The 26,029-nt window shown below is 44.3% G+C and overlaps 3 protein-coding genes across 4 annotated transcripts in view; all 3 read left to right on the forward strand.

Annotated features, from left to right (window-relative positions):
- The first annotated feature begins 375 nt into the window (after positions 1 to 375).
- Positions 376 to 13,292, forward strand: LOC121544611 (intron Large complex component GCFC2). Its single transcript, XM_041854591.2, has 18 exons — positions 376 to 799; positions 1,273 to 1,368; positions 1,508 to 1,693; positions 2,015 to 2,251; positions 2,926 to 3,035; positions 3,123 to 3,250; positions 3,408 to 3,591; positions 3,792 to 3,915; positions 4,091 to 4,154; positions 4,281 to 4,375; positions 4,639 to 4,838; positions 4,952 to 5,096; positions 6,712 to 6,833; positions 9,453 to 9,529; positions 9,845 to 9,911; positions 12,474 to 12,620; positions 12,793 to 12,926; positions 13,021 to 13,292. Exons 1-18 carry the CDS (start codon positions 469 to 471, stop codon positions 13,136 to 13,138), a joined length of 2,565 nt encoding a protein of 854 aa, XP_041710525.2. The 5' UTR covers positions 376 to 468; the 3' UTR covers positions 13,139 to 13,292.
- Positions 13,293 to 13,590: 298 nt separating this feature from the next.
- On the forward strand, positions 13,591 to 15,745 carry pfn4 (profilin family member 4). 2 transcript variants are annotated; one of them, XM_041854186.2, is made up of 4 exons: positions 13,591 to 13,824; positions 14,154 to 14,288; positions 14,415 to 14,520; positions 14,691 to 15,745. In XM_041854186.2, exons 1-4 carry the CDS (start codon positions 13,708 to 13,710, stop codon positions 14,714 to 14,716), a joined length of 384 nt encoding a protein of 127 aa, XP_041710120.2. In that variant the 5' UTR covers positions 13,591 to 13,707; the 3' UTR covers positions 14,717 to 15,745. The 2 variants fall into 2 exon arrangements, with proteins under 2 accessions (XP_041710120.2, XP_041710119.2); XM_041854185.2 differs by having other exon boundaries at positions 13,592 to 13,824; positions 14,688 to 15,745.
- A 7,230-nt stretch (positions 15,746 to 22,975) lies between these two features.
- LOC121544279 (protein eva-1 homolog A) overlaps positions 22,976 to 26,029 on the forward strand; it is a 21,606-nt gene continuing 18,552 nt past the window's right edge. Inside the window, exon 1 of the mRNA XM_041854187.2 lies at positions 22,976 to 23,807. The gene's annotated coding sequence lies outside the window, so the exon portion shown is untranslated. The remainder of the gene's footprint in view (positions 23,808 to 26,029) is intronic.

Genomic DNA, 26,029 nt, shown 5'->3' on the forward strand with positions numbered 1-26,029 from the left:
GTTTGCCAACACATAGAAGTTGTAGAATAAGGAAATTGACTAGGCCTACTTAAAAATGGAAATGGCCTCAATTGCTCTCACAGATGGCACAATGCGTCAGATACAATGATGCGATATCTATCTAAGTCTATGGGTATTCCACTTGTTGGATCAGCTAAAAAGGAGGACTAGGAAACAATAATAAGAAAACACTCTTACTGTTTTTCCATTAATTTTTTTTCATAGTATTTTTATTATATTGTGATTAATCACATAATACTGTAACTATCACATAATACTATCATCATTTCAGTGATTGGTAAAATATTGATATAATTCAAACGTCGTTATTATGAACGTGAACGTACCCCACCCCCGAGTACCCAAAATGCATTTCGAGAGGATTGCCGACAGATTTACTTCTTCTCCAATTTATTTCCGACTTACCGTATTGCGCTTTATTTACATGGCGATCCCCCTGCCCTGAAAATGTTCAACAAGAAACCGCGAAGAAACTTCAGGCAAAGGAAAGGAAAATCGAGCGATGAAGATGAACAGAAGAGCGGAGAGGGTGATGGAAGTCAAATACAAGCTACCGCTTCTAGCATAAAGCCCTCCAAGTTGCCGCAGAACCGGGGGATCTCATGCAGTTCCAAGCGGGAGGCGATGCCGCCCAACTCGGACTCGAGTGGTGCTGAAGACGCGGTAGAATATGGGACTAGTGGGCCTTTCGTTGGCACTAATCTGCCTCACAGTAAAGAGGACAAGGATGGACGGAAGAAGAAAGGAAACGTGCTCAGCTTCTCTAATGAGAAAGAAGGTAAACGTTTTGTTATGTAAGTGCACAGGCCACAGGCGTATTTCAAACGTCACTAACTGACGGTAAGGTGGGTGCATTGCGTAAATTCATCTGTAAAGTGGCTTCCCCTCCTTGTGCCCTTAATTTGTACTGTCTGAAAAGTGAAAACACAGGACTGGTGGCTGCAGCAATATGGGTCATGTCTTCCATGAATTCCCTATCCTTCACCTGGCCTGTTCTCTAGTGCAGGTGGAGGGGAGGAACGAGGAGAGGGGTTAATCTCAATAGTTTTTCCTTGATTCCTTGCGTTCTCGCTCCTTTTCTCTTTCTCAAAACACATTGGAAGAGAAGATCAGAGGGGAGGGACCTCAGATCTTCTGCTCCAATGTGTTTTGAGAAGGAGACGAGGGAGGACATGAGGAATCAAGGAAATACAATTGAGATTAACCCAGTTGCGTTATTAACTGTTTTTAACTTTCTCTTCCCATTTGAAGGATCTGAGTTCAAACTAAAGAAATCGTCAGATAAAGCTGTGGTCTTCCAAGCCAGGAGGAAGGAGGCTTCCCCTGTCAAGACCTCCCGGCCTACTGGTGAGCACAACGTTGCCGTTTATTGTCAGATCGTTTATAACCATAAATGATCTAGAGATAAAAAATGTTTCTGTAAATACACACCACTGTTAAGGGTACATGATTGATCTGTCTAACCATGTCTCTGTGTTGACCCCAGCCAGGAAAGATGTGACTGTGGTTGCGTCCCCGAGAGAGAGGTCCGATAGCGATGTGTCCGGAGAAGAACTGTCACCAGAGAGTGACGGAGAGGGAGGTGCCAAGTCAACCACATCCAGCTCTGCCTCCTCCATGTCTTCCAGGTCCTCCAGATCTTCCAAGTCCTCCACTCAGAAACAGAAACCAGGTCAGTCTCACAGATAGCTAGGGCTCCATAGAAAAGGTTATAATTAATCCAATGCCAAAAATGTGCGACAGCCAAATGCTGATAAAGTCTGAGTGGCTGGTAAGTTTTTTTTTTTTTAAGTCCTTCAGCTGGTAGACCCAAAAGTTTGTTTCAGGATATGAACAAAATCAAAGGGCTCAGAAGAGTGAGTTTATTGTCTTAACCAGCCTGCAGCTACACTGGCCCCTTGCAGGGTAAGATGGTCCACCCCTGCCTGGTCTACACAGAGACCGGCAGATAGGCAGCATTCTGAAGAGACATCCCTTGTGTTGTTGTGTGTAGTGGTGATCCCAGACGCAAGAAGGATCCAGGCGGCAAGAAGGCAGCGTCAGGCAGCCAGAGCCCAGAAAGACTACATCTCCCTGGGGAGAGACGGGGAGAGCTCCCCCCGGACCCCAGACCAGGACCTGGAGGAACACACCGAAGAAGATGATGATGATGAGCCAGACGACCATGAACGCAGGATTGAGTTTGCCCCGCAGTCCAAAACCATCAGGGAGAGGATAGCAGAGAAGATGGGTGAGAGGAGGAGGGAGTGGAGAGAATGCAGGGAGAGGATAGCAGAGAAGATGGGTGAGAGGAGGAGGGAGTGGAGAGAATGCAGGGAGAGGATAGCAGAGAAGATGGGTGAGAGGAGGAGGGAGTGGAGAGAATGCAGGGAGAGGATAGCAGAGAAGATGGGTGAGAGGAGGAGGAGGGAGTGGAGAGAATGCAGGGAGAGGATAGCAGAGAAGATGGGTGAGAGGAGGAGGGAGTGGAGAGAATGCAGGGTCTATTGTTTTGTGGTCTTGGGCAACAGGTTTTTGATTTAGTTTTAGTAATGAATAATAAACAGCCAGTTTATAATCAAATCCCATAATGATGTATCTGTGGCTTAGAGGAAGGGGAGTGAGAGATGAAGGTTATCACACCTCCTTTGACTGAGTGCTGAAATCTGTTGTCTTTGTTCTCTTTGGTTTTAGTCCTTGTTGTGTTGATACAGGAGGGAGTGACACTGTCTTTCTCTCTGTATATCTGCTCTGTCGCTCCCTCCCTGGCCGTGTTGATACAGGAGGGAGTGACACTGTCTTTCTCTCTGTATATCTGCTCTGTCGCTCCCTCCCTGGCCGTGTTGATACAGGAGGGAGTGACACTGTCTTTCTCTCTGTATTTCTGCTCTGTGGCTCCCTCCCTGCCTGCCCGTGTTGGTACAGGAGGTAGTGACAGTGGTGCTAGTGAGTCTGACGAACAGGAGAGAGAAGACGACAACCTGTGGCAGGAGCAACAGATTGGAAAGGGAGTCAAGAGACACCCTGGAGAACAGGTAAGATACTCACCCCTGTGTCTCACTTACACACACGCTTTCAGTTTCATTCCACCACCGACTGCCCAACTCTGTCTTTCCCCCTAGAGTCCATCAGGCAGTGAGGGCAGTGGCTCTGTGAGGAGCGGTAGTAGTCGACGGAAACAGAGAGTCAACATCCCAGAGTGTATGCCTCCCGTCAGCCTCAGCATTGTGAAGAAGAGGATCACTGGGAAGTCAGTTGGTTCATTCATTCATCCTTACATTGACCTCTCAATACGATATACTTCATGTACTCTAGCTGTAAAAAATAATGTTTGTCTAGTAAATCTAAGCTCCAACCTTTCTCCATCTCTCTTCTCCTCTCCTCTCACCCCTTCCTCTCCTCCCCAGACTGTGTGATCTGAGGGAGGTCCACAGGGCTCATGAGGCAGACCTGAGGAGAATGGAGGTGGACATGGACAGCTCTAGAACCTCTCTGGAGAACCTGGAGAGCGGTTCCTCCGACCGCCAGCTTCGGTTCTACCGGGCCACCAACGCCTACATTCAGAACCTGGTGGAATGTCTCAGAGAGAAGGTCAGAGAACAGAGGGCTTCTGGGTAACAGGAAGTGTCTGTTGGCATGATCTGGTCTTTAAAATGACAAATAGAAGCACAGTGAGATACAATGTGAACATGTGTGATGATGAGACAATGTTAAGGAGGGGTGGGGAGGTCACCCCCCCAGAAAAAAAATAAAAATAAGAGTGATTGACTGATTTAATTGATCATCTTTAGGTGGTAGAGATCAACAGTGTGGAGGTGGACATGCACACTCTGCTGTCTGACCAGGCGGAGGTACTGTTGTCAAGGAGACGAGAGGCCATACGACAGGAGTCATCTCGCCTACAGCAGCTCAGCTGTGAGTGTGTGTGTGTGTCTGTGTTTTTGTGTACTATGATTGTGTGGTCCTAGTCAGTGAAAAGGCAGAATGTTAACCATAGGACTCCTCCTCACACTCTTGATCTGTTAATTTTTTCTGATTTAACTGTAGTTGGGTGGATTTCTAAACGTATTATCGCTCTCTCTCACTCTAGATGCCACTGATCCACAAGGTGAAGGAGACTCAGGGGAAAGCGTGAATGAAAAACCGAGTAAAAGGTGAGTGAGAATACTCCCTTTAGTAGTTACACATCGCTTTAGCGTTTGCATTCACCAGTCACAATATTACATGGTCATTTCCACCACTACATCCTCATCTACTGTTTGATCTGATTATCCATCCAGTGAGTCAGGAGAGCCAGGTGAGGAAGACTATGGTAGCCTGCCGGCCGACAGCGAGCCTTCCCCTGAGGAAGAGGCAGAACTGCAGAGGGAGAGAGGTGAGAGGTGTAGCTGTCTTGGGTGAGGACAAATGTCCTCCACTTACCAAACGTGTGTTGGTGACACCTTGATTTCAGCCCAGTATATAATTCCCAAATGGGTTTCTGCAATAAAGAAAAATACAGCAAACTATTTAATTAGTTTATTTATCTAAAGATTTGCCATCCCATTCCTTACAGAGTTAGAGCGAACTCTCTAAACCATACAATAAAAGACAGCGTTTCCACTCTCGCATCTCTTTTTCCCCTCCTGTCTAATTCAGCGGAGATCCTGAGCAGGTCCCAGGATGTGTTCTGTGACGTGCAGGAGGACTTCTGGGAGGTGAAGAAGGTTCTGTCTCGCTTCAGCGAGTGGAGAGAAGCCTTCTCTGAGTCCTACCACTCTGCCTACATCAGCCTCTGTCTGCCCAAACTACTCAACCCACTCATCAGACACCAGCTGTTAGGCTGGAGCCCCCTACAGGTACAGCACACTCGGTACAAAATCCGTACAGGACGTCACACAGTTCATTCTTTGTGTGTATTTTGACGTACCTCTGTATTTTGTGTCGTATAATAATGATCTGTGTGTATCAGGCTGCAGGAGAGGACTTTGAGGCTCTGCCGTGGTTCTCCGCTGTAGAGACATTCTGTCACGGATTGGGTTACCAGGAGGCAGAGCACACTGACAGGAAAACTCTGCCTGCTATCATAGAGAAGACCCTGCTGCCCAAAATACAAGGTCAGCATACACACACACACACACACACACACACACACACACATACAATGCATTCAGAAAGTATTCAGACTTCTTCCACATTTTGTTACAGCCTTATTTTAAAATTGATGAAATTGTTTTTTCCCCCCTCATCAATCTACACACAATACCCCATAATGACAAAGCGAAAACACGTTTTTGAAAATGTTTGCACATTTATAAAATAAACAACAACATTTACATAAGTATTCACACCCTTTACTCAGTACTTTGTTGAAGCACCTTTGGCAGCGATTGCAACCTCAAGTCTTCTTGGGTATGACGCTACAAGCTTGGCACACCTGTATTTGGGGAGTTTCTCCCATTCTTCTCTAAAGATCCTCTCAAGCACTGTCAGGTTGCATGGGGAGCGTCGCTGCACAGCTATTTTCAGGTCTCTCCAGAGATGTTCGATCAGGTTCAAGTCCGTGCTCTGGTGGGCCACTCAAGGACATTCAGAGACTTGTCCTGAAGCCACTCCTGCGTTGTCTTGGCTGTGTGCTTAGGGTTGTTGTCCTGTTGGAAGGTGAACCTTCACCCCAGTCTGAGGTCCTGAGCGCTCTGGAGCAGGTTTTCATCAAGAATCTCTCTGTACTTTGTTCTGTTCATCTTTCCCTCAATTCTGACTAGTCTCCCAGTCCCTGCCGCTGAAAAACATCCCCACAGCTTGATGCTGCAAAGACCATGCTTCACCGTAGGGATGGTGCCAGGTTTCCTCCAGACATGACGCTTGGCATTCAGGTCAAAGAGTTGAATCTTGGTTTCATTAGACCAGATAATCTTGTTTCTCATGGTCTGAGAGTCCTTTAGGTGCCTTTTGGCAAACTCCAAGCGGGCTGACATGTGCCTTTTACTGAGGAGTGGCTTCCGTCTGGCCACTCTACCATAAAGTCCTGATTGGTGGAGTGCTGCAGAGAAGGTTGTCCTTCTGGAAGGTTCTCCCATCTCCACAGAGGAACCTTGGAGCTCTGTCAGAGTGACCATCGGGTTCTTGGTCACCTCCCTGAACAAGGCCCTTCTACCCCGATTGCTCAGTTTGGCCGGGCGGCCAGCTCTAGGAAGAATCTTGGCTTGGTTTTTGCTCAGACATGCACTGTCAACTGTGGGACCTTATATAGACAGGTGTGTGCCTTTCCAAATCATGTCCAATCAATTGAATTTACCACAGGTGGACTCCAATCATGTTGTAGAAACATCTCAAGGATGATCAATGGAAACAGGATGCACCTGAGCTCAATTTCCAGTCTCATAGCAAAGGGTTTGAATACTTATGTAAATAAGGTATTTCCGTTTTTGATTTTTTATAAATTTGCAAAAATGTCAACTGTTTTTGCTTTGTCATTATGGGGTATTGTGTGTAGATGTATGGGGGGGGGGACGACGACAATTTAATCAATTTTAGAATAAGGTTGTAACATAACAAAATGTGGATAAAGTCAAAGGGTCTGAATACTTTCCGAATGCACATATGAGATGAGTAAAGCAGTATGTAAACATTATTAAAGTGACTAGTGAAAGTTTTCAATGTTGTCATGAGTGGGCCTGTGGTTTTTACTCAGGTTTGTCTCACTTTAATGTGCCTCCCTCCTCCTTCCAGGTTTTGTGGAGTTGGTGTGGGACCCTCTGTCCAGCCGTCAGTCTGTGTGTCTGTCTGAGTTGTGTTGCAGGCTGCAGGACGACTACTCTCTGTTTGAGGGAGAGCAGAGCAAACCGGTCAAGGTAACAGTTAAAACTCCTTCTACAGTGCAGAGCCTGAGTCTAGCAGCAACGCTCCCAGCCAGTCACGTATGCAACTCCCCACCGGAGACAGGTTTTCAATGTCCACCTTTCCTACTGTTTTCCCCCTCTGTTTCCAACGCAGGTTGACGTTTATTGTCACGAGTCTTGTCCTGGAGGCAGAACTGAACGATTTCGTCTTAAATAGGCCAGCTGCAGAATTGGCTATATTGTATATTTTGGTCTTAATTTAAGGTTAGGCATTAGGGTTAGCAGTGTGGTTAAGGTTAGGTTTATATTCAGATTGTATGACTTTGTGGCTGTGCCAGCTAGTGACCACTCTGCAGAGCTGCCTCCAGGGCAAGATTCATGACAAAAAAACGCTAACCTGCATTTCAAACTGTAAATAAAGTGTAAATGTTTTAAAATTATATATACATTGGGGGGAAAAAAGTATTTGATGAGAGAGGCCTGTAATTTTCATCATAGGTACACGTCAACTATGACAGAAAATGAGAAAAGAAAATCCAGAAATTCACATTGTAGGATTTTTAATGAATTTATTTGCAAATTATGGTGGAAAATAAGTATTTGGTCAATAACAAAAGTTTCTCAATACTTTGTTATATACCCTTTGTTGGCAATGACACAGGTCAAACGTTTTCTGTAAGTCTTCACAAGGTTTTCACACACTGTTGCTGGTATTTTGGCCCATTCCTCCATGCAGATCTCCTCTAGAGCAGTGATGTTTTGGGGCTGTCGCTGGGCAACACGGACTTTCAACTCCCTTCAAAGATTTTCTATGGGGTTGAGATCTGGAGACTGGCTAGGCCACTCCAGGACCTTGAAATGCTTCTTACGAAGCCACTCCTTCGTTGCCCGGGCGGTGTGTTTGGGATCATTATCATGCTGAAAGACCCAGCCACGTTTCATCTTCAATGCCCTTGCTGATGGAAGGAGGTTTTCACTCAAAATCTCACGATACATGGCCCCATTCATTCTTTCCTTTACACGGATCAGTCGTCCTGGTCCCTTTGCAGAAAAACAGCCCCAAAACATGATGTTTCCACCCCCATGCTTCACAGTAGGTATGGTGTTCTTTGGATGCAACTCAGCATTATTTGTCCTCCAAACACGACGAGTTGAGTTTTTACCCAAAAGTTCTATTTTGGTTTCATCTGACCATATGACATTCTCCCAATCCTCTTCTGAATCATCCAAATGCACTCTAGCAAACTTCAGACGGGCCTGGACATGTACTGGCTTAAGCAGGGGGACACGTCTGGCACTGCAGGATTTGAGTCCCTGGCGGCGTAGTGTGTTACTGATGGTAGGCTTTGTTACTTTGGTCCCAGCTCTCTGCAGGTCATTCACTAGGTCCCCCTGTGTGGTTCTGGGATTTTTGCTCACCGTTCTTGTGATCATTTTGACCCCACGGGGTGAGATCTTGCGTGGAGCCCCAGATCGAGGGAGATTATCAGTGGTCTTGTATGTCTTCCATTTCCTAATAATTGCTCCCACAGTTGATTTCTTCAAACCAATCTGCTTACCTATTGCAGATTCAGTCTTCCCAGCCTGGTGCAGGTCTACAATTTTGTTTCTGGTGTCCTTTGACAGCTCTTTGGTCTTGGCCATAGTGGAGTTTGGAGTGTGACTGTTTGAGGTTGTGGACAGGTGTCTTTTATACTGATAACAAGTTCAAACAGGTGCCATTAATACAGGTAACGATTGGAGGACAGAGGAGTCTCTTAAAGAAGAAGTTACAGGTCTGTGAGAGCCAGAAATCTTGCTTGTTTGTAGGTGACCAAATACTTATTTTCCACCATAATTTGCAAATAAATTCATTAAAAATCCTACAATGTGATTTTCTTGATAATTTTTTCTCAATTTGTCTGTCATAGTTGACGTGTACCTATGATGAAAATTACAGGCCTCCCTCATAAGTGGGAGAACTTGCACAATTGGTGGCTGACTAAATACTTTTTTCCCCACTGTATTGATCAGGCTGTTGATTGTGGTCTGTGGAATGTTGTCCCACTCTTCAATGGCTATGCGACGTTGCTGTCATGAACAAGCACTGTTCATGACAAACTCTTCACACCCCTCTTGTTGGCGGAGAGAACATTTTGCAGTTTTAAAGCTCATTTTCTTGCAATTCTATACTTTTTGCCATGTCTAATGTGTATTTGTGATATGAGTGACTCCAACATTACTACAAAATCTATGGACAAAAAAGCCTAGCAAACAAAAAATGTAGTTGACATGTGCAAGTAAAACTGGACATTTCTGACAAGTTAAAAAATAGCTCTCTAAGGTATGCAATGACTGACATGACCAGAGCAAAACTGATGATGCACTACCCTATTTCTAAATTGCACCTTGTGCATTCTACTATAAAAACGTTCAAGAGTAAGTTGAAAGCCCTCGTGGGAACCACTGCTCTAGTCAAGGTTCTAGTCACAAAGAATGTCAACCAGAGAGTTGACTGGCTGGAGTCACAAAATGGGAGAAAACCTTTTGAAACCTAACTACTACCTGTGAGTGTGTCAGAATGTAAATAAGTCTAGTTCTCTCTCTGTCCCTGTCCTGTGTGTGATTCGGTCTTGTCCTGTCCCCTGCCAGGCGTTTGTTGAAGCAGTGAGTGGCAGATTGAGGAGTTCAGTGGATGCCGACGTCTTCATCCCTCTCTACCCTAAGAAGTGAGTGAATCCACCCAGAGATGTCTCAATGTGATTCTTTAAGTAGTATATCTAGCTCAGGGTTGCCCAACCCTGTTCCTGGAGAGCTATCCGGTAGGTTTTCGCTCCAACCCCAGTTGTGATCAATTGATCAACCAGCTAATTATTAGAATCTGGTGTGCTAGATTAGGGTTGGAGCAAAAACCTACAGGATGGTAGCTCTCCAGGAACAGGGTTGGAGAGCCCTGAGCTAGAAATTTCACATTGGAACTCGTGTTTATACCAAGCTTGTCATAACGTAGCTTACTTGACCATAACTGCCAGGTGTTTTGGCAGGTTTTTAGACGACAGGTCCTCTCCACAGAGGAGGTTCCGAGACCAGCAGTTCTGGACAGCTGTGAAGGTACGTAACAACACTCCGTTTAAAATATTGTATTTTTCGATGGTGTGCTTCCCAAGAGTGGATGGTGTACTGTAGTGACCATGTGGCTCAGATAGCCCATTCCAACTTCCTATTACAAATGCTAACTCCCGTTCGTTTAAGCTGGTAGCATAGCTAACATACAGAAATCTGTGTTGATAGTTAAAGTAGTTTTTAACTGCAATGCATTTGATTGGTGACAATGACATGCATTATCCATACAAGCATTATCTATTCAAGCATTATACTAATATTTTTACCTCAACATAGTGTGAAATAGACATGAACAATAGCCTAATGTAGCCTAATTTCTCCCCACGGCGTCTTTCCCCCACACGTTTGCATGGCATTTCAATTATTTGGGTTAAGTTCCATTGACCTCTACCGCATCTATGTGGCTCAGTAAGCCCATTACAACTTCTACCAATAGTCAAGTCAAGAGATAGACAGGGCTTTGGTCACAGCTCCTCGTGTGCTGGTTAGTGCAGCTACAGTGCATTCGGAAAGTGTTCAGATCCCTTCACTTTTTCCACATTTTGTTACGTTACAGCCTTATTCTAAAATGGATTACATTTTTTCCCCTAATCAATCTACACACAGCACCCCATAATGACAAAGCGAAAACAGGTTTTTAGAAATGTTAGCAAATGTATTAAAAATTAAAAACAGAGAGCCTCCCGAGTGTCGCAGTGGTCTAAGGCACTGCATCGCAGTGCTAACTGTGCCACTAGAGATCCTGGTTCGAATCCAGGCTCTGTCGCAGCCGGCCGCGACCGGGAGACTCATGGGCGGCGCACAATTGGCCCAGCGTCGTCCAGGGTAGGGGAGGGAATGGCCGGCAGGGATGTAGCTCAGTTGATAGAGCATGGCGTTTGCAATGCCAGGGTTGTGGGTTCGATTCCCACGGGGGGGCAGTATTTAAAAAAAAAAAATAAAAAAAATTCTCTAACTGTAAGTCGCTCTGGATAAGAGCGTCTGCTAAATGACTAAAATGTCAAATGAGTGGCGCAGCGGTCTAAGAGGCGTAACTACAGACCTGGGTTCGATCCCGGGCTTTATCACAACCGGCCGTGATCGGGAGTCCCATAGGGCAGCGCACAATTGGCCCAGCATCGTCCGGGTTAGGGGAGGGTTTGGCCAGGGGGGCGTTACTTGGCTCATCGCGCTCTATCGACTCCTTGTGGCGGGCCGGGCGCCTGCAGGCTGACCTCGGTCGTCAGTTGAATGGTGCTTCCTCCGACACATTGGTGCGGGCGGGTGTTAAGAAGCGCGGTTTGGCGGGACATGTTTCGGAGGACGCATGACTCGACCTTCGTCTCCCGAGCCCTTTGGGGAGTTGCAGCGATGAGACCAGATCGAAAAAGGAAGTAAAACACACAAAAAATAAGGAAAAAAATGAAATACCTTATTTATATAAGTATACAGACCTTTGCTATGAGACTCAAAATTGAGCTCAGGTGCATCCTATTTCCACTGATCATCCTTCAGATGTTTCTACAAATTGATTGGAGTCCACCTGTGGTAAATTCAATTGACTGGGCATGATTTGGAAAGGCACACACCTGTCTAAATAAGGTCCCACAGTTGACAGTGCATGTCAGAGCAAAAACCAAGCCATGAGGTCGAAGGAATTGTCCGTAGAGCTCCAAGACAGGATTGTGTCGAGGCACAGAGTCAATGTGCGGGGGCACCGGTTAGTCGAGGTAATATGTACATGTGGGTAGAGTTAGTGACAATGCATAAATAATAAACAGAGAGTAGCAGCAGCGTAAAAGGGGGGGCAATGCAAATAATCTGGGTAGCCATGATTAACTGTTCAGGAGTCTTATGGCTTGGGGGTAGAAGCTGTTAAGAAGCCTTTTGAATGTTCCGAGCTGTCTGTTTAAAATACTAGCACACAGCTCGGACACCCATGCATACCCCACAAGACATGCCACCAGAGGTCTCTTCACAGTCCCCAAGTTCAGAACAGACTATCGGAGGCGCACAGTAATACATAGAGCCATGACTACATGGAACTCTATTCCACATCAGGTAACTGATGCATGCAGTAGAATCAGATTTTTGTTTTAAACAGGTAAAAATACACCTTTATGGAACAACCGGGACTGTGAAGAGACACACAAAGGTACAGACACATGCATACATTGTGATATTGTTGTATGGTGGTATTAAATATTTTGTATTGTAGATATGTAGGGGTGTAATAATGTTATATTATGTACTGTTTTATCTGTAATGTAAGTGCTTTAATATGTTTGGACTCCAGGATGTGTATGGGGATCCCTAATAAATACAAATAAGACTGCTGAAAAATTCATCAAATGGTCTATTTACATTGACTTTATTTAGTAAATATTTTCTTAACCAACAATGCAGTTCAATAAATAGGGTTAAGGGCTCGTAAGTAAGCATTTCACGGTAAAGTCTACACCTGTTGTATTTGGTGCATGTGACAAATAAAATGTGATTTGATTATCTCTCTTGCTATTTCTGTAACATCCAGTGCATTGCTTTAGTGGCATTTCTGTCTTTTTTTATCAGCTCCTAGGTAACGTGGGCCAGTGGGATGGTTTGATATCTGAACATGTTCTGAAGGAACTGATGTTGGACAAACTCCTGAACCGCTACCTTATGATGACGCTACTCAACGAAACCCACTCACATGACTCTGTGCACAAATGTAAAAAGGTGTGTAGGTGAATCGCATGTGTCTAATGTTAATGTATTGTCTATGGAGGTTTCAAGGTGTTTGCTTGGGGAATAATTGCTCTGCTTTCTTTGAGATGGCTCAGTTTAGTGGTGTCATTTTTTAAGTTTTTCTCAAATTAACAAAGATTTCTCTCTCTTTCTCTCTGAGCAGGTTGCGGTGTGTTTTCCTAAGTCCTGGTTTAAAGATGTGAGCTCCTGTCCGTCTCAACTGAAGTCCTTCAGTGACCACCTCCTCCAGACTGCCCATTCAGTCTGCAAACAGCAGCCTGACCACCCCAACACACGGTAACTGCCTACCTACCTCAAATGTACTTTTACGATATAGGCAGATTCATGTGCCATGGTTTTGATGCTAATGCATGTAATGTGGTTTCTGTAGGGCCGTGGTGAGCGATCTGCTGACTGTTTTGGGAAGCATCCAGGCCTGGGACAAGGTGGAGACTATATCGGACAAATACCATTACAAAGACCTGGTGGACACACTCAACCTGTCCTAGTGTGGCCTACTGTACATCAACCTGTCCTAGTGTGGCCTACTGTACATCAACCTGTCCTAGTGTGGCCTACTGTACATCATGTCATATCGGTTGTATATTACACAACTGTATTTGTACTTTTTTTGAATAAATAAATATTCGAATTCTGTTAACAGATGTTTGGTCCAGCTGCTCTCCAAACTGTTTTTATGTTTGTTTCTGTCTTACCTCTCCAGACAAAAGTAGAGGGCTTGTAGCTTCAACCCCAGGGCAAAAAATGCACCCATCCTTCCTTGTAAAAATGTGTGTAGACTAGGAGCAAACAAATAATTGTGAAGTATGTAATAGCAGTGGGTTTTTTTTGGTGGTTTTTTTTATGTACGCAAAATGTATCAAGGATCAATTACAATGGGAACCATTAGCAGACGTATGTTTTCACTGCGATCTCTTTACGCTGGTAACACCCACGGATGGTCTCCATGGAAACGTCGTCTGGCGCGCTGAACGGGAAAAAGTAACAGCAGTAACGTTAACGTTAGTTATTTGAATTTAACAGACATACTATACAATCTTTGACAAAATTGGTTATTATGAACCAATTTCAGAATTTGATAAATGACTGTCTTATCGATACAAAACACGTGGAAAGCGCTGCCATTCTGGTTGCGAAGACTGCAACAGTAACTGCCGCGTCTGCAAGGTTTCAGGCAAGTTCGTCATGTCGCTTTTGTTGTAAAAAAAAACAAGGACAATTCAGACATCGCAAACAGCACAATCTAATTCCTGTGTTGACATCCAAGTCAAAGCCGACTTCCCAGGGCCACCCATTGTGTAGCAACTAATTATCTGTCTAATTGTAAGAGGTATTATGTTATGGCGCAAAATAATTATAATTTTCAGAATTCATGCTTTTCCTTTTATGGGGTTGAGGCAGCTGGATTGATCTAAGCAATGGGGAGGTGGATTCATTTTGAAGCCTAAAAACCATCTGTCTCCGATCAGATGAATTATGTTACCCTTCATAACGTAACTACAGGTTCTTCCACCACAAGCCCAGATTTTCATAGACTCTTTCAAGCACATGGCATCGACCAGAGAGCGGGGTTTCTACTTCCAAGACAAAGCATACAACTGCGTCCGAGCTGACAGGAACTCCATCTACTGCAAATGTGTCAGTAGGCATATCACAATTTATAAACATACATGTATTATTGCTACAGTTTTGCAGTGCAGCTATACTGCACTGTACCTTTTTTATAAGGGTATGCCTGGTCTGATGGATATTTTTCTCTAACAGGGAACACATGGCTTAATTCTTGTGAAGACTGCTCTGTACGTTATAGTGGCGACATACAACGACAGCATGTACCCCAGCGTGTGTGTGGAGGCCGTTGAGAAACTAGGTAGGGGGGTGTTGTTGGTGCTTCTCACTGCATACTGCATTTAATGGAACCAATTTCAACTGCAGGTTTAAAGGCAATGGATTATTGACTATGTACTATTTACAAGTCAGATATGAGGGATATTTGCTTTAATTGTTTGACTAATATGTAGGCCATATGCATTTCAGCAGTATACCTCAAGGATAAGGGCAAATGAAGCAAGAACTGAGGAGGAGCAGCATTATGATGGATGAAACTGATGAACTGGACTGGTGAAGTCAAGCAGTTGCCTACCGTTCATGTTAGGCCACCTGCTAAGGAGAACAAACATGTTTAGGAGAAAGTCAAAGTGTGTGTTGGTGGTCTTTCTACAAACCTACCCCTGTCCCCTCTCACAGTATACAGGTTTAACCACTAGGTGGTAGTAAATAGTCATAAACCCAGCTGGAGACCAAGAACAGATTTGAGTGCAGAGATTATGGCCAACCCTGCTCCATGAGAACTACTGCGTGTGCTCGCTTTAGTTCCAGCCCTGCTCGAACACACCTGATTCTACTCCTCAGCTGACAGACACGGTTTTGGGGCTTTGCGGCTAAAGGCCTGTTAAACTGTCTGTGTCCATCGCAGACGTTCTGTTCAAACGCTCCAGTTACTCTCCAACCAGCTCTGGTGGTAACATGATTAACCTAGCTACATAGTCGCACACACACACACACCCTGACGTAGCCTTGATGAGTGTTTCAGAGCTGAAGCTGTGTAAATTAATTTCCTCATGAGAACAAATAAAGGAAATCTGTATCCGAGTCAAAACATCAAAGATCCACCACCATATTTTACAGTAGGGATGAGGTATTTCCTGCATATGCATTGTTCTTTCAAAGGCCAAACCCACCATGTTCAAAGAACAACATTTTCATGTCATCTTACCATAGCACTGCCTGGAGTTTGATAAATGGCATTGCCACTTCATTTGACATGAAAATAGAGCTCTGGCCACACATTATAGCAGTGGGTTTGGCCTTTGAAAGAAAAATGCATATGCAGAAAAGACCTAATCCCTACTGTAAAATATGGTGCTGTATCTTTGATGTTATGAGGTTATTTTACATCCACTGGTCCTGGGGCCCTTGTTAAGGTCAACGGCATCATGAACTTTACCAAGTACCAGGACATTTTTTGCCAAAAACCTGGTTACCTCTGCCAGTAGGCTGAATCTTGGCTGCAAGTGGATCTTCCAGCAAGACAATAACCCCAAGCATAAAATAATAATAAAAAATGTTAAAGCATACAATATAGCTCAGTATTTGTATTATTGATTTTATAGTCTTTTTTGCTCATCTTTATCAAGGGATCCAATAATTCCAGACCCCACAGTACATCCTGCAGAGAGACAAAGAAGAACGCATGGTAGCACACTGTTGCTGCTCTCTCTGTCACATGCTGTTAGGGCTGCTGTGCTTTTAAAGATGTGTGACCTTTATTGTCCAGTTCTGGTTGAAACCTCTAAAAATGGAGTCTGGGCGGTCGCAAAGAATCAGTCGCCTGTCCATTTTGTCTCACATAGGCATACACTCTTGAGACGTCGCCTGAATTCCTCAGAGAGGATTTGTGCTTGTGTCAGCCTGTATGATTGATTAGAGGAGAGACCTATTTAACATGGAGAACAACATCAGAGCTATAGAGAGCAAGCATAGAGTACCACAGTATGAGTCATACCCATAAAACCCTGTGGTCAAAAGAAATGGTTCCAATCATTTTTCCACCATTCATTTTAGAAACACTTAAAATAATTGCTGTGTTTTGATGACCGTGTAGATCTCTCTAGGACAAGATTACTTTTAACAATATATTCGCCTGTATTTACCCCCCAAAAAATCATAAAGAACTACAAATGCCATGATGATCTGTGGTCCTCTGTAGCTCAGCTGGTAGAGCACGGCGCTTGTAACGCCAAGGTAGTGGGTTCGATCCCCGGGACCACCCATACACAAATAAATGTATGCACGCATGACTGTAAGTCGCTTTGGATAAAAGCGTCTGCTAAATGGCATATTATTATTATATTATTATGATCTGGACGAGACTGCCGAATCGAGGCAAAGGTAAGAATCTCTGGATTAACTATGTAATGTTAGCTAAATTTAGTAATTAATAAATTGGCTATAAAATGGTTATAAAATGTCACGCCAGGGTAAGCCTACACAAAACACAGCCCTTATTTAAAGTGTTTCTAAAATCCCCTATGGGAAAAAATGAATGGTGCAAAAACGATTGGAACCATTTCTCTGTTTGACTGCTAGGTTTTATGGGTATTATGACACCTCCACTGTTGGGCTCTATTATCAACACAACTCACAGAAACAGATATTTTGTAACCTGAAGGCAGATTATTTCTTAGTGTTAGTGGAGAATACTCTTTCACAAGGGAGAAACAGCAGTGAGACAGTGGATGAAAGGTTACGTAATGATCCTCCAATGAGATTGAGGCGCAGAGGAGGACTATGGGTAAATGAGGGGCAGCAGTGCGCACTAACAACTCTGTAGTGTCCTGCACCCCGCTACGTCTGCATAATGACAACTCTCAAGTGCACTCCATGACCCACTTATCAGAGAAGTGTTTACTTTTGAGAGCACTCCAACATTGTGCAGCATATGATGTGACTGAAGTTTCTCACTGTAATTTTAACACGGGTGGGAAACCCTCCTGGAGAGCTACACGGTTTGCTCCACCCCTGCTCCAACAGCAGCTAATCACACAATGTCCTGATGAACAGGGGCACCCTTGTCTGTAACTTGAAGACTGATGTTAGTGGATGCCAAGCTTTTAGCTCAGTGGGCTCACACAGTCTTGAGTCGTGCAACCAACTGCCATGTTCATTATATTTTATATTTTTATCAACATTGCTAAGGGTTGTTTGTTGATATGTGCTGGAGAGAAAGGGAGGTGTATTTTCCCTGACGTGGCCTCTCTCTCTGCATGCTAGTCTTGGTTGGTTTGTGTTTTTGGCTCAGAGACAGTCCCTTCATTATTTTTTGAGATGTGTGTGTTACATAAGCCGTGCTCATGCACAGTCATAATCGAATCATTCCCATGACTGAGTCAGCAGGAGCAGAGACCCAATCTGCCTCTCCTTCTCCCCTCTTCTAGTCTCTCCATCCCACTCTTTCTCTCACTTTTTCTGGGAGTCCCTCTCCTAATCTAGACATTAATGAGCAGATTAGTTAATACACACACACACACACAGAGAGAGAGAGAGAGAGAGAGATAGGATAGTCAGAGGCACACAATAACTCTGTTCTCACACAGAGGACTGAATGTCTGCTCGGTTGGCAGGTCAATAGGTAGGAAGTGATAGGGGGTTGTGTGGTGGTTGTGTTCTCTAAAAGGTTGTGGGAGAGTTGTGTGCGTTTATTGATCGAGTCAAAGTTGTGTAGGCCTACAGTTATGTTGTACTCCAGGGAAAAGGTTGTCTTTGTATGTTGTGTCTAAGGTCTGCAACAAGAAATGATGCAGTCAGCAACCTTTTTATTCAACAGAGTGAAAGACATGTCGTGTACCTTATCATCTAACACTGATAGCATTTGATTGGCTCATTCAGATGCTTTGATCATTGTTGCAGCTCTCAAACACACAGACACACACACGCATAAGTAATGCAGTATGAGGGATCTTCACGGCTCATAAAAGCAACAGGAAGCATATTAACAAGTATCCAAGATGGCGAAGTAGTGCAGTCCTGTTTCTGTCGTGTGTCTGTAAATAGCCTGTAAATACCCTGTTTTTTGTATTTTTCGTACATATTTCCCTATCAGACTTTTCATCCTTCTACAAAATATACTTTCCTGCAACCCGCCTCACTCAATGTGGAACGGATTCTATTATTGACTTACCTTTTATCTAGAATCTCCAGTGAAACTAGCTAGCCAGCTAGCCAGCTAGCCAGCTAACTAGCTACTTGCTATTAGCCACAGTTAGCGGTATCTCACCCAGAACATTGGACTTTTTTCTGCGGGATTAATTCAATCACTGGATATTAATCACCGGATATTCGGCCAGTCTGCACAGCGCGTTATCGACCCAGAACATATCAGTTTTCTGCCGGAATCACTGAATCACTGGACCTTTAACTCCGGATTCATCGCTACCAGCTAGCTTCAACTAAATGGACGCTGTGGTCTGGCTAATCATCCTGAGCTAGGCCCATCTCCCGGCTATCTACCTCTCTGTCAACCGGACGGGACCACCTAGTGTTGACACGGAGCCCCGCCGATCCTACACGACTGGTCTGCCGACGAAATCGTCTGATGTGGTTGCGACGACGTCGACCACGAAGATTCCATCTGCTAGCTCCGGCCCGCTAGCACACGCTAGCCGTGGCCTCTTACCTGCTAGTGCTTCAGAAGCCTCCGAACTATCCTATTGCTGTTCACCGGACCTTATGATAACTCAGCTATACAGCTGATGTCTGCTGGACTGTTCCTTTTTACGGTACTACATCCTGTTTATGTTTAGCCTCAGCCCAAACATGGTTAGCTTATTGTTGTTTCGGTTATTTCTAACTGTACTATTTCACTGCAGATCCCCCAGCCCAGCTAAACCTGCCTTAGATAGCTATTTTGTCCCTCCCCCCATACACTCAGAGACCGACTCAATTGATGCCTCTAGTGATACTATCTCTTTCATTGTTACCCAACGCTTAGGTTTACCCCCACTTTACTCATATCCTTCCATATCCTTGTCTGTACATAATGCCCTGAATCTTTTCTACAACACCCGGAAATCTGCCCCCTTTATTCTATGTACCCGACGCACTAGAAGACCAGTTCTTAAAGCCTTTAGCCGTATCCTTATTCTAGTCCTCCTCTGTTCCTCTGGTGATGTAGAGGCTAACCCAGGCCCTGCAGCCCTCAGTATCACTCCTACTCCCCAGGCGCTATCATTTGCTGACTTCTGTAATCGCAAAGTCTTGGTTTCTTGCACGTAAACATCAGAAGTCTACTTCCTAAGTTTGAGTTATTCACTGCGTTAGCACACTCCGCCAACCCTGATGTTCTAGCAGTGTCTGAATCCTGGCTTAGGAAGGCCACCAAAAATTCTGAAATTTCCATCCCCAACTATAACATTTTCCGTCTAGATAGAACTGCCAAAGGGGGTGGAGTTGCAATCTACTGTAGAGATAGCCTGCAGAGCTCTATCATACTATCCAGGTCTGTGCCCAAACAGTTTGAGCTTCTACTTCTAAAAATCCACCTTTCCAGAAATAAGTCTCTCACTGTTGCCGCTTGCTACAGACCCCCCTCAGCCCCCAGATGTGCCCTGGACACCATATGTGAATTGATTGCCCCCATTTATCCTCAGAGTTCATACTGCTTGGTGACCTAAATTGGGATATGCTTAATACCCCGGCCATCCTACAATCCAAACTAGATGCCCTCAACCTCACGCAAATTATCAACGAACCTACCAGGTACAACCCTAAATCCGTAAACATGGGTACCCTCATAGATATCATCCTGACTAACATACCCTCTAAATACACCTCAGCTGTCTTCAACCAGGATCTCAGCGATCACTGCCTTATTGCCTGCGTCCGTAACGGGTCCGCGGTCAAACGACCACCCCTCATCACTGTCAAACGCTCCCTAAAACACTTTAGCGAGGAGGCCTTCCTAATTGACCTGGCCCAGGTATCCTGGATGGATATAGATCTCATTCCGTCAGTAGAGGATGCCTGGTTGTTCCTTAAAAGTAATTTCCTCTCAATCTTAAATAAACATGCCCCATTCAAAAATACAGAACTAAGAACCGATATAGCCCCTGGTTCTCCTCAGACTTGACTGCCCTTGACCAGCACAAAAACATCCTGTGGCGTACAGCATTAGCATCAAATAGCCCCCGCGATATGCAACTTTTCAGGGAAGTTAGGAACCAATATACACAAGCAGTCAGGAAAGCAAAGGCAAACTTTTTCAAACAGAAATTTGCATCCTGTAGCACTAACTCCAAAAAGTTTTGGGACACTGTAAAGTCCATGGAGAATAAGAGTACTTCCTCCCAGTTGCCCACTGCACTGAGGCTAGGAAACACTATCACCACCGATAAATCTACAATAATTGAGAATTTCAACAAGCATTTTGCTACAGCTGGCCATGCTTTCCATCTGGCTACCACTACCCCGGCCACCAACTCTGCACCCTCCGCTGAAACTTGCCCATGCCCCCCCCCGCTTCTCCTTCACACAAATTCAGACAGCAGACGTTTTGAAAGAGCTGCAAAATCTGGACCCCTACAAATCAGCTGGGCTAGACAATCTGGACCCTTTCTTTCTAAAACTAGCCGCCGAAATTGTCGCAACCCCCTATTACTAGTCTGTTCAACCTCTCTTTCATAACGTCTGAGATCCCCAGAGATTGGAAAGCTGCCGCGGTCATCCCCCTCTTCAAAGGGGGGTGACACTCTAGATCCAAACTGCTACAGACCTATATCCATCCTGCCCTGCCTTTCGAAAGTATTTGAAAGCCAAGTTAACAAACAGATCACCGACCATTTCGAATACCACCGTACCTTCTCCGCTATGCAATCCGGTTTCCGAGCTGGTCATGGGTGCACTTCAGCCACACTCAAGGTCCTAAACGATATTATAACCGCGATTGATAATAGACAGTACTGTGCAGCCGTCTTCATCGACCTGGCCAAGGCTTTCGACTCTGTCAACCACCGCATTCTTATTGGCAGACTAAATAGCCTTGGTTTCTCAAATGACTGCCTCGCCTGGTTCACCAACTACTTCTCAGATAGAGTTCAGTGTGTCAAATCGGAGGGCCTGTTGTCTGGACCTATGGCAGTCTCTATGGGGGTGCCACAGGGTTCAATTCTTGGGCCGACTCTTTTCTCCATGTATATCAATGATGTCGCTCTTGCTGCTGGTGACTCTCAGATCCACCTCTACGCAGACGACACCATTTTTTTCTATACATCTGGCCCTTCATTGGACACTGTGTTAACAAACCTCCAAACGAGCTTCAATGCCATACAACACTCCTTCAGTAGCCTCCAACTGCTCTTAAACACTAGTAAAACTAAATGCATGCTTTTCAATCGAACGCTGCTGGCAACTAGAATCACCACTCTTGACGGGTCTGACCTAGAGTATGTGGACAACTACAAATACCTAGGTGTCTGGTTAGACTGTAAACTCTCCTTCCAGACTCACATAAAGAATCTCCAATCCAAAGTTAAATCTAGAATCGGCTTCCTATTTCGCAACAAAGCCTCCTTCACTCATGCTGCCAAACATGCCCTCGTAAAACTGACTATCCTACCGATCCTTGACTTGGCGATGTCATTTACAAAATAGCCTCCAACACTCTACTCAGCAAATTGGATGTAGTCTATCACAGTGCCATCCGTTTTGTCTCCAAAGCCCCATACGCTACCCACCACTGTGACCTGTACGCTCTTGTTGGCTGGTCCTCACTACATGTTCGTCGTCAAACCCACTGGCTCCAGGCCATCTATAAATCACTGCTAGGCAAATCCCCGCCTTATCTTAGCTCATTGGTCACCATAGCAGCACCCACCCGTAGTCTGCGCTCCAGCAGGTATATCTCACTGGTCATTCCCAAAGCCAACACCTCCTTTGGCCGCCATTCCTTCCAGTTCTCTGCTGCCAATGAATGGAACGAATTGCAAAAATCTCTGAAGCTGGAGACTCTTATCTCCCTCACTAACTTTAAGCATCAGTTGTCAGAGCACCTTACCGATCACTGCACCTGTACACAGCCCATCTGAAATTAGCCCACCCAACTACCTCATCCCTATATTGTTATTTATTTTGCTCTTTTGCACCCCAGTATCTCTATTTGCACATAATCTCTTGCACATCTAGCATTCCAGTGTTAATACTATTGTAATTATTTTGCACTATAGCCTATTTATTGCCTTACCTCCATAACTTGCTACATTTGCACACACTGTATATATATTTTCTGTTGTATTTTTGACTTTATGTTTTTTACCCCATATGTAACTCTGTGTTGTTGTTGTTTTTATCGCACTGCTTTGCTTTGTCTTGGCCAGGTCGCAGTTGTAAATGAGAACTTGTTCTCAACTGGCTTACCTGGTTAAATAAAGGTGAAATAAAAATAAATAAATAAAAAACAACGGTCAAAGTAGGGTTAGAGGTCAAAGTAGGTCTGCTCCTAGGTGTGTGTGGTCGTGGCAGGGGGGCTGTTCAGCCCACTTTGGTCAACAGTACTACTCCTAATAGGAGCGGGAACTATGGACAGGATTCAGTGTGGACAGTGTTTGTTGTCTCTCACAAATAGTTCTCATGCACATTTTTTCCACTTGAGAAATACTGCACCAAATGTCTTAGTTAGATGTAAAATTGTGCGACTTCCTCTGCAAAAACGTCAAAATCAATGACAGATTTCTTGATTTATCTTAGATGAATTCTGCCTATTTTGAAGAAGTGTTACTGGGTATGTTGTTTTGCTACGGTGGTGCAAGAGACAAACGTAATATTGGCAAATTCCTAGTCAAAGCTGAATGAAATTCCCATGCCATACTCACTCCTCTCTCTATCTCTCTTCCTTGGTTCTCCAATCTTATTCGCTTGTCTCTCCTCTCCATAGCAATATCCAAAGCGCTACCCCCACCCTACCCCGCTTCTCTCTCTCTCTCTCTCTCTCTCTCTCTCTCTCTCTCTCTCTCTCTCTTTGTCTCTCTTTGTGCCACAGTGTTGCTCTCTCTACTCAGTGTAGTCAGGTTGAGTGGTAAGAGGGGGAATGTATAGTGGAAACGATGGGTTTTACAGAGTGTGGGGAGATGAGATTGTGAGGTTTTTTTTAGGAAGAAGAGTGCGGAGCAAGAGTGTGTGTGTGTGTGAGTGAGTGTGTGTGAATGTCCGTGGGGGTGAGCTTCTCTTGTGTCACATTCCAGCTTCCAGGGCTCGACCCCTGCCTGCTGAGAGAGACGGACCTGGAAAACTTTGGAAAATCGTTCTTGGAAAACTGTGATTGGAAAAACTCTTAAAGTCTTTTAAAACCGTCCCTGTATATCTTTGTGACTTCAAACTGTTGCTGGGAAAATATTAATCTGTAGGAGTGACTCCCTCACTGCTGCTGTTGTTTTTGGGTCTCTGGGCTTTGGATAGTGGTCTCACTGGAGCCACGCTGACGCACTCCGGATTACTACGGCTCAAAAACAGGAGGAGTGGAGGGAAGAGGAGAGGAGAGGAGGGGAGAGAACATGGAACTTCAAACGTGTTTCATTGGAATGGATTTATAATCTGGATCATGGATATGTAAGTATGAACAGTACTAGAGTCTTTAGTCAACAAGCAACTACGGTCTTTTCTATATGTAAATGGCATTCTTAATATAAATCAATCTGGCTTTAGATCTAAATATAGCACTACTAGCGCCACAATGCTTGTTGTGAATGATATTGCAAATACCTTGGACAATGGAAAAAGTTGTGCTGCCATGTTTATTGACCTATCCAAAGCTTTTGACACTGTTGATCATGGAACTCTGTTAAATAAGCTGTCTTCGATTGGACTGGGCTCTGATGTTTGCTTATTGTTCAATAATTATCTCCATGAAAGAACCCAAGCCATCATGGCAGACGGTATCAAAGCTGAGTTTCTAGAGCTTCAAAAAGGTGTCCCATAAGGCTCAGTACTCACTCCGCTATTGTTTAACTATCTATATTAATAACATCAGTGATAATATGAGAAATTGTAACATTCATTTATACGCTGATGATACTGTGTTATACTCCACTACCATTGGCCAAGCATTTTCACATTTGAAATCGGACTTTCTGTTACTGCAGAAGACACTTCTGATCTTAAGTTGGTGCTAAATGCTAAATGCTAACAAAACAAAATATATGCTCTTCTCTAGGCTACATAATCTTTATCTAAATGACTATAAAATTACTTGTCTAAATGGTACAGAAATTGAACTAGTTCCTTATTATAAATATCTTGGTATATGGCTAGATGACAAGTTGTCTTTCAAAACACATACAGTGGGGAAAAAAGTATTTAGTCAGCCACCAATTGTGCAAGTTCTCCCACTTAAAAAGATGAGAGAGGCCTGTAATTTTCATCATAGGTACACGTCAACTATGACAGACAAATTGAGAAAAAATAATCCAGAAAATCACTTTGTAGGATTTGTCATGAATTTATTTGCAAATTATGGTGGAAAATAAGTATTTGGTCACCTACAAACAAGCAAGATTTCTGGCTTTCACAGACCTGTAACTTCTTCTTTAAGAGGCTCCTCTGTCCTCCACTCGTTACCTGTATTAATGGCACCTGTTTGAACTTGTTATCAGTATAAAAGACACCTGTCCACAACCTCAAACAGTCACACTCCACACTCCACTATGGCCAAGACCAAAGAGCTGTCAAAGGACACCAGAAACAAAATTGTAGATCTGCACCAGGCTGGGAAGACTGAATCTGCAATAGGTAAGTAGCTTGGTTTGAAGAAATCAACTGTGGGAGCAATTATTAGGAAATGGAAGACATACAAGACCACTGATAATCTCCCTCGATCTGGGGCTCCACGCAAGATCTCACCCCGTGGGGTCAAAATGATCACAAGAACGGTGAGCAAAAATCCCAGAACCACACGGGGGGACCTAGTGAATGACCTGCAGAGAGCTGGGACCAAAGTAACAAAGCCTACCATCAGTAACACACTACGCCGCCAGGGACTCAAATCCTGCAGTGCCAGACGTGTCCCCCCTGCTTAAGCCAGTACATGTCCAGGCCCGTCTGAAGTTTGCTAGAGTGCATTTGGATGATCCAGAAGAGGATTGGGAGAATGTCATATGGTCAGATGAAACCAAAATATAACTTTTTGGTAAAAACTCAACTCGTCGTGTTTGGAGGACAAAGAATGCTGAGTTGCATCCAAAGAACACCATACCTACTGTGAAGCATGGGGGGTGGAAACATCATGCTTTGGGGCTGTTTTTTCTGCAAAGGGACCAGGACGACTGATCCGTGTAAAGGAAAGAATGAATGGGGCCATGTATCGTGAGATTTTGAGTGAAAACCTCCTTCCATCAGCAAGGGCATTGAAGATGAAACGTGGCTGGGTCTTTCAGCATGACAATGATCCCAAACACACCGCCCGGGCAACGAAGGAGTGGCTTCGTAAGAAGCATTTCAAGGTCCTGGAGTGGCCTAGCCAGTCTCCAGATCTCAACCCCATAGAAAATCTTTGGAGGGAGTTGAAAGTCCGTGTTGCCCAGTGACAGCCCCAAAACATCACTGCTCTAGAGGAGATCTGCGTGGAGGAATGGGCCAAAATACCAGCAACAGTGTGTGAAAACCTTGTGAAGACTTACAGAAAACGTTTGACCTGTGTCATTGCCATCAAAGGGTAGATAACAAAGTATTGAGAAACTTTTGTCATTGACCAAATACTTATTTTCCACAATAATTTGCAAATAAATTCATTAAAAATCCTACAATGTGATTTTCTGGAATTCTTTTTCTCATTT

Source organism: Coregonus clupeaformis, chromosome 29, assembly GCF_020615455.1.
Source record: "Coregonus clupeaformis isolate EN_2021a chromosome 29, ASM2061545v1, whole genome shotgun sequence".
In the NCBI taxonomy this organism is placed as follows: Eukaryota; Metazoa; Chordata; class Actinopteri; order Salmoniformes; family Salmonidae; genus Coregonus; species Coregonus clupeaformis.

Bases quoted from the DNA above. Each gene is read 5' to 3' on its own strand.
- pfn4 (XM_041854185.2), top strand. From the start codon at position 13,708: ATGAACCAATTTCAGAATTTGATAAATGACTGTCTTATCGATACAAAA. The intron at 13,825-14,153 runs GCAAGTTCGTCA...ACGTAACTACAG, and splicing joins CCGCGTCTGCAAGGTTTCAG to GTTCTTCCACCACAAGCCCA. The intron at 14,521-14,687 runs GTAGGGGGGTGT...TATGCATTTCAG, and splicing joins GGAGGCCGTTGAGAAACTAG to CAGTATACCTCAAGGATAAG.
- LOC121544611 (XM_041854591.2), top strand. From the start codon at position 469: ATGTTCAACAAGAAACCGCGAAGAAACTTCAGGCAAAGGAAAGGAAAA. The intron at 2,252-2,925 runs GTGAGAGGAGGA...GTGTTGGTACAG, and splicing joins GAGGATAGCAGAGAAGATGG to GAGGTAGTGACAGTGGTGCT. The intron at 12,621-12,792 runs GTGTGTAGGTGA...CTCTCTGAGCAG, and splicing joins CTGTGCACAAATGTAAAAAG to GTTGCGGTGTGTTTTCCTAA.